Consider the following 12,597-nt stretch of genomic DNA (forward strand, 5'->3'; position numbering starts at 1 on the left):
AAATCCCAACATCCGCTTTAGGATTGAGCTAGGCTTTTTTATTTTTTTTTTAACACATTTAGGTATATCTTTATTTGTGGTGCTGCCTTAGACTATATGAAGGGAAGTACGGCGTGTCAAATAACAAGCTACGTGATGCTAAAAATCCCCATCACAGAGGATTATTAGTCATACAAAGGCATGTGATGAGTCTGCACTGGCAAACTCTGGGGGAATCATGAGGATATCATTAACACAAGAGTGAATAAGGTGGCAGTGATACTGAAAAGTCCCCATCTAGCACGATGGTTACTGATACAGGGCCATACGTTCAGTAGCCTGCACTGACAAATTTTGGGTACAATATGAGGATATCCTTAAGAACTCCACCCACTAAGTGGCTCCCAGAACTGAAGGGGAAAAGCTACGAGGAGAGGTTAAATGCATTAAATATGCCAAAACTTGAAGATAGAAGAAAAAGAGGAGATATGATCACTACGTACAAGATAGTAACAGGAATCGATAAAACTGATAGGGAAAACTTCCTGAGACCTAGAACTTCGAGAACAAGAGGTCATAAATTTAAACTAACTAAACAAAGCTGCCGAAGAAATGTAAGAAAATTTACTTTCGCAAACAGAGTGGTAGACGGTTGGAACAAGTTAGGTGAGCAGCTGGTAGATGCCAAAACCGTCAGTACTTTCGAAGCGTTATACGACAAAGAGTGCTGGGAAGATGGGACACCACGAGCGTAGTTCTCATCCTGTAACTATACTTAGGTAATTACACTTAAATAATTGCGAGAGTGAATGAAGAAATTCAAATTAAGTAATGATGCCAGCGGATATGAATGGTCTGATAACTGGACATTCGGTGATGAAGTGTGCAAGCTCATGCCGCAGTTCCTGCTCACAGAGTTTGCACCTGGAGTGCTCAGGATTGGGAGATCGTCACCTGTAGCTACCTGCCACAGGTAACGGTAACCCAACTTGATCCTGGCAACCACTGTGTCGCACAGTCTGGTGGACGTTTTGTGCTGCCCATAAACGTAGGTTTCAGATCTGAACAAATCATAGCTTTTTTTATACTGGTGCTTTCAGGTCGTTCGGAGTCAGTAATTTTTCTCCTATCAGACCTGAGTGTTTGTACCAATATAGTTTTGACAACAGAGATGGGGATACCTTGGTCTAATTCAGCTTCATCTTTGTTACACGCTAATTTGGCCGAGATGTCTGTGTCATTATGATGGGTTGAGCTAGGCTTGCCATCTTTATTAATTTTTACAAAATTATCAAGTTTTGACTAATTCATTTTGACTTTGAATTATTTTGACTAAGGCATTTTGAAGGGTAAGTAAACTATAACGTATTAGCCTAATAAAAATATTTATTAAGTTCTTGTAATGTGTCACATTAATACAAACAAAAACAAATCTTTATAAAAAATTATATCAGACAAGTCAGGCTTCGTTTCCATTTTTCCTTACATTAATAATCTTAAACTTCATAAATAAAAAAAAAATTACTCAGCACTTTGGATTAATATTAACATTCATCCTAATAATATTTTTAAAATTACTTCTACTAGAACAAGTTGTTTTATTTCCTGGTAAACAAGGTATTTCATGTTTATAATTATTTAAAGTATTGGATCCCTCAAGTTACAAAATCAAAATATTGCATCCCTCAAAATCATTTAGTATATTATTTTATTTTCTAAAAGTCAATTTGCAAATGACAAAATTATGCGCCAATTGAGCAACTTGTAAAATACATAAATATAAATGTTTCCTCGGAAATGACCCGCTCCATAAAACATCTAAAGGAATACTTCCTTAAAGTACTGTATATAAAATAAAATGCGTGCTTCTCTCTATGTCAAACTATACATTTTTGTCACAAATCTCTTTCCATTACCATCCACTTGAAGCTTCTGTCTTTATGAAATTATGTGGAACACTTAATTTGTCACACGAAAGCATATTTGGTGTCCGTATGCCATCTCTCCATAGTGCTGATTTTAAAATTGGAGAGAGAATTCAGATTTTAATTGCACTCACAATATTCTCGAGTTGCTTCCTTTTATTGATAAACCATAGCATATATTAGTTCATAAAATAATAATTATTGGTCATTGTCGGTCAGTTTGTCAGAGGAATTTGTGACCGATATATTTGATTTGAAATAACATGATTATACTAAATAAACCACATTCGTACGTAATATTTTGCTCTTTGTATACCATACAATGATAAAATGATTTGCAATGATAAAATCTTGACCCTGAGCTCGACTCATAGTTGTTCGTATTGAGATTTATGAAGGTGAAGCATTTTTGGCTGGACAGTTTTATTGTTTCACTTGAGGTGCAGATGCAGCGGAGGGCGAACTATGTCCTGTTGGTCCATCACCAGACTTCTGATGAACGTTTTCATGTCTTTTTAGTCAATCTTTTTGTGTGAATGTTTTGTCACATTGGGCCCATGGGATCCTTCTTGAGTGCAAAAGTAAGAGTGTGGAGATTGTATTTCATCAGCATTTTTCTCACAATAGCAAATGGTGATTCTTTGGGTCGGTCAGTCTGCTGTTTCACTTGTGTAGACACAGCGGAGGGCGACCTATGTTCTCTTTATCCATCACCTGAATTTAAATGAACATTTTCATGGGCCTCGCTGTGTTCTCTTGATCCATCATTATACTTAGAATGAATCTGTTCATGTCTCCACAAACTCCAACTTGTTGCTAATGTTTTCCCACACTGGGTACACGAGAACCGTCTTTTGTGTGTTTGTAAGTGCCTATAGGTATTCCTTTTCAGGAAACTTTTTCTACAAATGTTACACTGCCACTCTTGTGACTTGTTGGGCTGGTCAATTTGTTGCTTCTCTTGTTGTTTAGGCACAGTGGAAGGATCACATTCTCTTGATCTATTTCCTGGCTTTGCATGAACTGTTTCATGTCTTTTTAATGAGTATTTGCGTGAGAATATTTTGCCACATTGGGTACACAAGAACCGGTTTGTGTGTACCAGTAAGTGTTTCTGGAAATTGCATTCCTTGAATATTTTTCCACAAATATTACAAAAACAAATTGGTGAATTTTGGGGCTTGTTAGTTTGCTGTGTCACTTGTGGTGTAGATACAGAGGGGAGTGATCTATGTCTTCTTTGTACATCACTTGACTTCGAGTGAGTTTCTTTATGCTTCCATAAAGTATAATTTGATTTGAATGTTTTGCCACATTGTGTACACGAGAACGATCTGCTATGTGTCAGTAAGTGATTCTCAAGAACTAATTGCCTGATTGAATCTCCATGCACGTCACACTTCACAATTTCACTTTGGTGCTGGAGCTGATGGCATTGGAAGTTTTCCTGCGTGAAGAAAATCTGACCACAAGTCTCGCATATAATATTCTTTTCGTGCTTTTGATACTCATTCTTTTCCAGCTCTTGAAAAGAGGAGAAATAGTCTTGGATGCAGCATGTAAACAAACTATTTTTCAGGTCTTGAGCATTCATCTTAGGGTTTTTCGTAAACGAGTTACGAGAAAAACTGTCATTTGAGGAGGTGTTGATTACCTGTGTTGGGGAGGAAGCACGTTGGGAATTTGTGTCGTATGTTTCAAAGTTAAAACTGTTTGTTTTAGTATTGTCCTCGTGGCGGTGAAGGTGGTCTGGCACAATTTCCACACACACGTAACATTTCTTGTCTCCATGCTTGTTGGCATGGTCCTTCAAGTCGACTTCGTCGAAGAATATATGATTACAGATGTCACAGAGGAACCAATATTTCTTTTGTCTTGCATTAAACTGAATTAATTTGCTTTTTTCCATGACAAAAGATGCTTTTTCTCGCCCAGTCAAAACACCAACTCTGAAAATACAATAATTCTTGAAATTGAATATCAAAAGAAAAAAAATGCAATTTATTTTTTATTTCATAAAATAAAAATGAAAATGAAAACATGATACAAAGTTATGACATAAAATATGTATGTATGTATGTACTATAGTTCGGATTTTTATTTTGTTTCACTGGCTTTCCTTATTCACCCTGCAATAATTAGTACCCTGTGAGTAAAGTGGTTAACGGGCAGTGTTTTATGAAAAGACAAGAAGGGTAATGCTTCAATTGAGCTATGGGAAGGTTCTTAACCTGAAAACACTGAGCAGTGGGAGTGTTAGCCCACCAACACTGATCTGTCACATAATGAACTATTGTGATAAAAGATGTTATTATTAAGCAAGTAAGGCAAGGTAATTATGAGGAGAAGGCGCTAAGCCATTATATATTACTTGGAAGGAATATGAGGACAAGGAACTGGAATATGAAGATGGGATGAAGGGACTGTGCCCACCCACTTGGACCATCTAGGATCAAACTCTGACCCTGTACAATAGAAGGCTGTTGCTGTACCCACCAGCCAAAATGGATACGTAACATAGCTAGTAGATATTGGCACTAGCTGGTACATGAGTTGTACCACTCTGTTAAGGACGCTCACCTAATTGTGCTTGCGGGGGTTGATCTCTGGCTCTTTGGTCCCGCCTCTCAACCGTCAATCAACAGGTGTACAGGTTCCTGAGCCTATTGGGCTCTATCATATCTACACTTGAAACGCTGCTTCACAACCTGTGTGTGGGGTTTTGGGGTACAAAAGACGATGTCTTGTACATTTCACTATAAATGTTCTATAAAAAAATGATAGTACTGTATCGAGTAGCTCTAGGTTCCATTATTTTTGGAGAAGGGGTTGAAATATTACCAGCTGCGACTCTTAATATGGCACTTGGGCTGGACGGTAGAGCGACGGTCTCGCTTCATGCAGGTCGGCGTTCAATCCCCGACCGTCCAAGTGGTTGGGCACCATTCCTTCCTTCCTCCCGTCCCATCCCAAATCTTTACCCTGACCCCTTCCCAGTGCTATATAGTGGTAATGGCTTGGCGCTTTCCCCAGAAAACTCCCTCCCTCCCCCCCTCCCTCCTAGCATGGGACGAAAGACTTCCCAGCTCTCAGGTGAGTGATGGTAGCTTTTGAGGCGTCCGAACAACGGAAAACTTAGAAAGGATTAGTTGTTCTCTGAGTCTTCTGAAATTAATGATAATCATTCCCTTGAAGAATGATTATACCCTTGAGAATGGGAATGAATGAATCATTCCCTTGAGGTCAATAAATATTACCCACAATTCCTGTGTTTATCTGACATTAGAACAGGGTATTCCAATGCTTGAAAAATCTTGTGGCGTGGATAGACAATAGTAAAAGAATAACATGTAAAAATTGTCACTAAAAACATCATGATACAAGCGAATATATAACATATCCCAGATTAATCATTTCATAAAGCAACAACAATATGTATAAGGGCATGCATCATATACTTGAAATAGCAATAAAGTGATATGAAATATGAGAAATTTAGGTGTTAGAGTGGAGGTCTCACCGATGGCCGGGGCGGCTCAGGCGACACTGGCGGCCATCTTGTGCCAATTTTGTAATTTTCATGAACAATTACGAACATTATTATACTTGATTTAGATTTTCCGTTTAATTTTTGAAATGTAAAGCGTTTTAAGACGCATTGTGATTAATGTGTAACGTAAAAAGGGTTATTAGTTGTTTATTGAATAATTCCGAAAAGTGTATAGCCTGATAAATATGTCTGGGAAGCAGTCATCTGTATATTTTCTAAAATTAGTTATTTACGTGTTAAATCTGATGTTTTATTCGTAAAAAAATGATAGAAATCGTTTCAGTTTAAATATAAGCAAAACATACTGTTTGAATAACGAGACTTAATTGAATTGTTAATGTAACAGGGATCTGACGTATACAAAATTAAAATGGTTTGTTAACAAGCCATGTTTTTGTGACAGGAATTTGTTATTAATAATAAGTATTCATTATCAAGTGGCATTCGGCTTTCACTACTGACTGGTGTCTTATGCAAAACTTGGTACAATGTTTCTTCAAAGTTAATGTACAGTAATAGCTCCAGTGTTCCCTGCCGAAATCACTACCATCAGAAGTCTCCAACAAAGATCAAAACTACCAGAACCTTTCAAGCAACAACTATCACCACAGCCATCATCAAAACAACTACCATTAATTAAACCACCACCACCACCAGTTCACACTCATTACTGAAACTACCACCACCAGTTCACATTCATCAATGAAACTACCACCACCCGTTCACATTCATCAATGAAACTACCACCACCAGTTCAATAATAAATAATACATTTATTAAAATTTATAATTTATAAATAATAATTTATTACTGTATTTAATTTAGAATTATGATGATAATAGTTTTCAAATTTAGTCTTAAATTTCGGTTTAATTCATGTTAAACTAGAAACAGACTAGAACAGAACTGTACCAGACAGCGTCCCTGAATTCCCTTTGCAGTTGTATATTTCGCTGGAATTTCTATATTTTCCCCATTCTTTTGTTTCTGGCAAGTACTTGTGGGCGTGTATGCTTGTATAGTATAAGACAATTATGGGATGTGTCAAGGATGATTAGGCTTGTGGGGACTCCTAATGCATGGGGGTAGAAAGCTACTAACTAAGCTACTCTATCCCTTTGAGATGTATTTTTTTCTTGTCTCAATAAACATACTTGACTCACTCTGCTCACTCTGACGTCCCCAGCAATACTTTGAGGCATCGTAAGGGCAGATTGGAGTATCTTGATTGCTTACATTATACAATTTTCACGCTTGGACTAATTACAGTTATTAGCCATAGAGATTTTTTTTATATAATTATGTTTAGTTTAATAAGATTTATATTTTTTTCCATATGGAGGTTGCAATGGTGGTGGTGAGTGTGACTGAGACAGGGGGTGGAGGGGTGGTTGCCCCTGCCCCCAGCCTGACACACTACCCTGCCCAGTACACCCCACAGTACACAGCACCCGGCAAATACCCCCCGGCCAAAGGGGACTATCCTCCCGGGTACGACAGTGACTCCAGCAGTGACCACAGCAGCAGCGGGCGAGGCAGTGGTGGTAGTGACCTGGGCAGTGAGGTGGACAGGTGGGTGAGCGGACAGTACCGGCTTGTGTTGTACATATTTATTACCGAATGTTAAATGGCTTAGATTAAAGAACATTGTGGTTCAGTTCTTAAACCCATTATGTAATAACAAGAGTAATAATCATCTTTGTTTACTATAATATGTGTACAAAGAACATAAGAGTAATGTACATTTGTAGGGACAGGAGTTAAAGATACTAGTGAACCCACTATTACGCAAATCGTTTTGGGCAAAACTTCTCTGTCACCGCCCTAAATGTAACTAACCTCCTCTATAACTCAACCTCAAATATAACTAACCCCCTCTGTAACTCGCCCTCAAATGTATCTAGACCTCAGTAACTCGCCCTCAAATGTAGCTAAACCTCTGTAACTCAACCTCAAATGTATCTAAACCTCTCTGCCGCCGCCCACAAGATGGGTGTCGGAGTCCATAATAAAGCAATTCAACATCATGTTATCTCTCAGGGAAGGTTCCCGGTTGGAGGACAGCGGGCGGTACAGCGCTGACGGGTGCGAGGGCGACCTCCAGCCTCCCTCCTCCAGGAACGACCCGGCCACCTCCCGCCAGCACCGTCGCCACCAGCAGGAGAAGCACTCCCCTACACACTCCACCACCAACACCCACAAACCCACACAGTCCAAGCCAGCCACAGACGAAGGCAAAAGCCATGGGCAAAAGGAGCAAATTAAGGGACATAGGTAAAGTAAGCGCTTTGTTGCCACAAATTGCCAAGTTTTAACTGACGAATCGCTTAATGCCATACTGGCTTAGCGACTTCTGATAATTATTTCAGTTTACAGTATTATCAAATATTTTGTTCAGTTTCCTTAAGAATATTGTAGTTTATTCATAAGGACGTTATTTCTATATGATTTTATAGACTGTCAGGCAAGAAAAAAGACATAGGGGCAAGAAACTGCCCTTTTTGTTAGGACAATATAATAAAAAGTTGTAATGATGTTGTGATTTTTGACAGGCCAAGTCCCAGAAGCGTACCCATCACTCATCCCCCGGTGGACGCCCCTCTCTGCGTCCAGTGCGCCCGTCGGGACCTCTCCTTCTTCGACCCCGGCTGTAGTGGGTGTGCTGTCCTCCTGCGGCGCCCCTCCACCACCCCCTCCCACCTTTTTGCCATCATGAGGCAGTGGGTGCCGCAGGTCCAGCACAACATTCATCAGCTCATTGGTCAGGTTGGTTCGCCGCGTGTATCTCGGGTCTAGGAGCTGGAGGTTGATGTGGTTAATCAGTGACGTTGAGACTGATGTGGTAACTGTTAAGCTAATAGATGACCGATGGGAGAGGTAGGAACAGTATGGTTCCCGCCAGTAGGTGCAGGTCCCCCGCCAATAGGTTCAGGTCCCCACCAGTAGGTGCAGGTCCCCGCGTGTTACAAGACACGGATGCCAAAAAAAGTACTCATAACGGGCAGGTTGTCCCTACTTTAACATTTGTTGACAAAATATAACATAAAATAGTATACTGAGATCACTTTGAAAGTTAACATTTCATTGCTACAAGTCAGATTTTTCTAGGAAAGAGTTCCCGCTTTATTAATGTTTAGTGCGTCCATTTCTTTGCGAGAGGTGATTACAAAAAAACGATGGCAATAAAAGTCGATGTTATGACAGATAGCGGCAATGACAAAAGGATAGTTTTGACTGGCTCGTCTAATGCACTGGTATATGGGTATTTTCTTGTATTATGAAAAAATTAACAAAATCCCAAGATATTATATGAAATTCCTAACCATCAAAGAATATAATGACCCTGAATAGATTCAGCTTTGTTGACAGTCAGACCAATATGAAGGTGAGAACAGAAAGTCCAGGGGCCAGATTCACGAAGTAGTTACGCAAGCACTTACGAACCTGCACATCTTTTCTCAGTCTTTGGCGGCTTTGTTTACAATTATTAAACAGTTAATGAGTTCCGAAGCACCAGGAGGCTGTTTATAGCAATAACAACAGTTGATTGGGAAGTTTTCATGCTTGTAAACTGTTTAATAAATGTAACCAAAGCCGTCAAAGATTGAGGAAAGATGTACACGTTCGTAAGTACTTGCGTAAGTGCTTCGTGAATCTGGCCCCAGGTCCTGTTGACGTCACTTCTCCCAGACCCACACCAAATTTGTTATCCTGAAAATTCTGATACAAACTTCGTGGGAGATAAGTTACTTTGTGATAACCATCACAGTGAGAATAATGCCCAGTAAAATGTTCACATGATATGGACTCGTTATGAAAGTGAAAAACAAAGCGAAGACTGTAACTTGAGAAAGATGGTGACCTTGCTAGTCTTCGTCTCACTTGCGAGTGAATGTCATCTGTCTTTGCGGCCCACCATTTAGGTCAAAGGTTGTTGCAGATTTTTGGTTTGGAGCAGTTCATATGTGTATGATGATACACCTATGGTGTATGATGATACACCTATGGTGTATGATGGCACATCTATGTTGTATGATGATATATTTTGCTCTGACTTTGCAATTAAATCATGTGTTTCATTATGCGCTTTACCACATAAATGTGTGATCATACATTGCTTCACATTAGGCGTTTGATAATTCAGTTTCCCTTGTAGCAAGTTTTGGATAATTCACTTTTCCCTGAAGCAGGTACTGTATAATTCACCTCCCCTGCAACTAGTGCTGGATAATGCATCCCCCCCCCACCCCCCACCCGCTGCAGCACGGTGTACTGTATTATAAATCATGATAATGCAGGTGTCTTGTCATCCTTTTTGTTTTGCTTCACACATTTTATTATAAATTTTTACCATATTGCAGGTGTTTTATCATTCATTTTAATATATATTTTACTATGTGACAGGTGTTTATTATCCTTTTTGTTTTCTTTTAGTCTACAACTTTAGTCATATATGTTGTAATTGCTTTATCATACATTTTACCACAATACAAGTACTGTATCTGATTTTACATTTTGCCACATTGCAGGTGATTAATTCATATACCCCGCTGCAGGTGTTTGAGCATAGAATGTTGGCAGCTACAAGTATTTTAGTATGACTTTGTGTTACAGGTGTTGAGTATGGGGTGCCACGTGGATGACAGAGACGCCTTGACGGACATGACACTCCTTCACTACGCTGTCAAGGCTGGCAGTACAGGTGTGGGTGACCCAGCTACTGCCCTGCAGGTGAGTGCTCTGTCACCTCTCTCCCAGGTGTGTCATCCGTTCTTCTGGTGAAGTGTGTGTCTTAAGAAACCTAGATAAGGAGGACTTGAGAACGCTCTTTACTCTTGACTATGCAGCACCGGTAGGGAGTTCACACCGAAAAAAGCATACCTTAAAATGAGAAAAGTGCAGAGAAATGCCACTAGACTTGACGCAGAATTGAAAGAAATCACCTACAATAAAAGGCTGTGGGAGCTCAAACTCGTCCTCGTTGTAGGAAAGGTGAATCACGGGGGGATATGATAACAACGTACAAGATACTAAGAGGAATGAAATGGGAGAACAAATAGGTAATGGTCAATGGGAGAAATGATAGGAGTGTACGGGTGGAAGCTGTATAGATGAGCTGGAGACGTCATGAAAAGCTTCTGCAACATAAGAGTGACAAGTATATGAAACGGTCTATGGTAGGAGATCCTTGAGACAAATACAAAAAAATGACAGCTTTCAAAAGGAAATTTGACGAAAAAACAGGAGAAATTCAAGTTATTTCGTTTCTTGATCAGACGATGGAAAGGCGGGGGCAAGGTAGCAATTGATCGACACTGTAAAACACACGAAAGTGAACATATGTGAGTACACATACACACACACACACACACACACACACACACACACGGGGGTCTGGTAGCTGATTGGACAGCGCGCGGGACTCGTAATCCTGTGGCCAGGGTTCGATTCCCTGACTAGGTAGAGACAAATGGTCAGAGTTTCTTTCGCCCCTGATGCCCCTGTTACCTAGCAGTAAATAGGTACCTGGGAATAAGACATGTTACGGGCTGCTTCCTGGGGGTGTGTGAAATTATATTAGTAGTTAGTAACAGTTGATTGACAGTTGAGAGGCGGGCCGAAAGAGCAGAGCTCAACCCCCGGAAGCTCAACTAGGTGAACACACATAAGTACACACATAAGTACACGTTACTGATGGTGTGCGTGACGACATGCGTGATCACGTGCGTGTAAGTGTCGAGTAATGAGGAAAGTAACGTGCGGAGGGCAGTAACCGGAGCATTACTGACACTTTCTCCAGCCGGATCATTCATCGCACCTCTTGGGCGATGCGTCCAGGCGTGCTATCACCCTCGGCTTGCTGGGGCTTGCTGACACCCTGGGCGAGCTGACACCGTGGGAGTACTGACACCCTGGGCGTACTGGCACCCTGGGCGAGCTGACACCCTAGACGTGCTGAGCCTGGGCGTACTGGTGCCCTAGAGCTGACACCCTAGACGTGCTGACACCCTGAGTGTGCTGAGCTTGGGATAACTCTGACACCGTAGGGGTGCTGAAGGATGGGTAGCCACCGTCACCACAGTGTTGGGGTCGTGTGCACGGTGAAGGTACTGCACGTGACGTACTGAAGAGACCCGAGACGACGCATACGTTATTCAACTCATTATTCAAGATGTTATTCAACACATTACGTGCGTTACTCTATGCGATATTCCACACATTTTCTTCCAAGTGATACAAGGACGTAAGCGCGGAGACATCAGGAATAATACTAAACCATTACTTCTCAGACGGTGACGTAATTCATTTTTTTGTCTGTATTAGCGGCAGTGAATGTGTGTATGTGTGTGTGTGTTTACTATTTGTGCCTGCAGGATTGAGCTATTAGCTCTTGGACCCCACCCTTCTAGCCGTCGATTGAATTGTTTCCCGATCTATTTTCCTCTATCATAGCCTCTATGATAGACACTACACACTGCTATAATGTGCTGAAGGAGCCTAACATGTACGCGTTGAGTCACTATATTGCAGCAAGGATCTGTACACCTCTTACATGTCCACTTACGAGGTCTCTACCTCGTACCTCCATCATGGCGGCTTAGTCGGTATTTACTAAAGTTTACATCCTCCAATGCACTACGAGATCGTAGGGCTTAGGAGACCCTTTTAGGATAATCTGTGTTTATTTCAGAAACCCGTAGACTTTGTTTGTAAAGTAGGCTGTGTTTTCCCAGAAACCTGTAGGCTTTGTTTGTAAAGTAGGCTGTATTTTCCCAGAAACCTGTAGGCTTTGTTTGTAAAGTAGGCTGTATTTTCCCAGAAACCTGTAGGCTTTGTTTGTAAAGTAGGCTGTATTTTCCCAGAAACCTGTAGGCTTTGTTTGTAAAGTAGGCTGTATTTTCCCAGAAACCTGTAGGCTTTGTTTGTAAAGTAGGCTGTATTTTCCCAGAAACCTGTAGGCTTTGTTTGTAAAGTAGGCTGTATTTTCCCAGAAACCTGTAGGCTTTGTTTGTAAAGTAGGCTGTGTTTTTCCAGAAACCCGTCCGCTCCGTTTGGTTCAGAAACCGTTGCTGCTGATTTGCCAGATTTGTGAAACAATACTGGAAAGTGAAAGTTGAGGTTTTATCTAAAATTGATGAGTGT

At 40.6% G+C, this 12,597-nt stretch overlaps 2 protein-coding genes across 3 annotated transcripts in view; one reads left to right on the plus strand and one right to left on the minus strand.

Moving 5' to 3' along the window:
* The window catches only part of LOC123773447 (CAP-Gly domain-containing linker protein 3), a 59,161-nt gene that overhangs the window by 24,435 nt on the left and 22,129 nt on the right, over positions 1-12,597 (plus strand). For both annotated transcript variants that reach the window (XM_045767231.2, XM_045767232.2), the window contains exons 2-5: positions 6,797-7,026; positions 7,495-7,728; positions 8,007-8,220; positions 10,069-10,185. In XM_045767231.2, coding sequence (XP_045623187.2) covers positions 6,803-7,026; positions 7,495-7,728; positions 8,007-8,220; positions 10,069-10,185 — 789 coding nt within the window. In that variant the 5' untranslated portion in view covers positions 6,797-6,802. The remainder of the gene's footprint in view (positions 1-6,796; positions 7,027-7,494; positions 7,729-8,006; positions 8,221-10,068; positions 10,186-12,597) is intronic.
* LOC123773293 (zinc finger protein 547) lies at positions 1,346-5,458 on the minus strand. Its single transcript, XM_045766902.2, has 2 exons — positions 5,425-5,458; positions 1,346-3,853 (listed from the first exon to the last, which is right to left on the minus strand). The coding sequence occupies exon 2, from the start codon at positions 3,811-3,813 to the stop codon at positions 2,608-2,610; it is 1,206 nt and encodes a 401-aa protein (XP_045622858.2). The 5' UTR covers positions 3,814-3,853; positions 5,425-5,458; the 3' UTR covers positions 1,346-2,607.

The sequence above is a fragment of the Procambarus clarkii genome, chromosome 89 (assembly GCF_040958095.1).
Source record: "Procambarus clarkii isolate CNS0578487 chromosome 89, FALCON_Pclarkii_2.0, whole genome shotgun sequence".
NCBI classification, from domain to species: domain Eukaryota; kingdom Metazoa; phylum Arthropoda; class Malacostraca; order Decapoda; family Cambaridae; genus Procambarus; species Procambarus clarkii.

Bases quoted from the DNA above. Each gene is read 5' to 3' on its own strand.
- LOC123773293 (XM_045766902.2), bottom strand. From the start codon at position 3,813: ATGGAAAAAAGCAAATTAATTCAGTTTAATGCAAGACAAAAGAAATAT.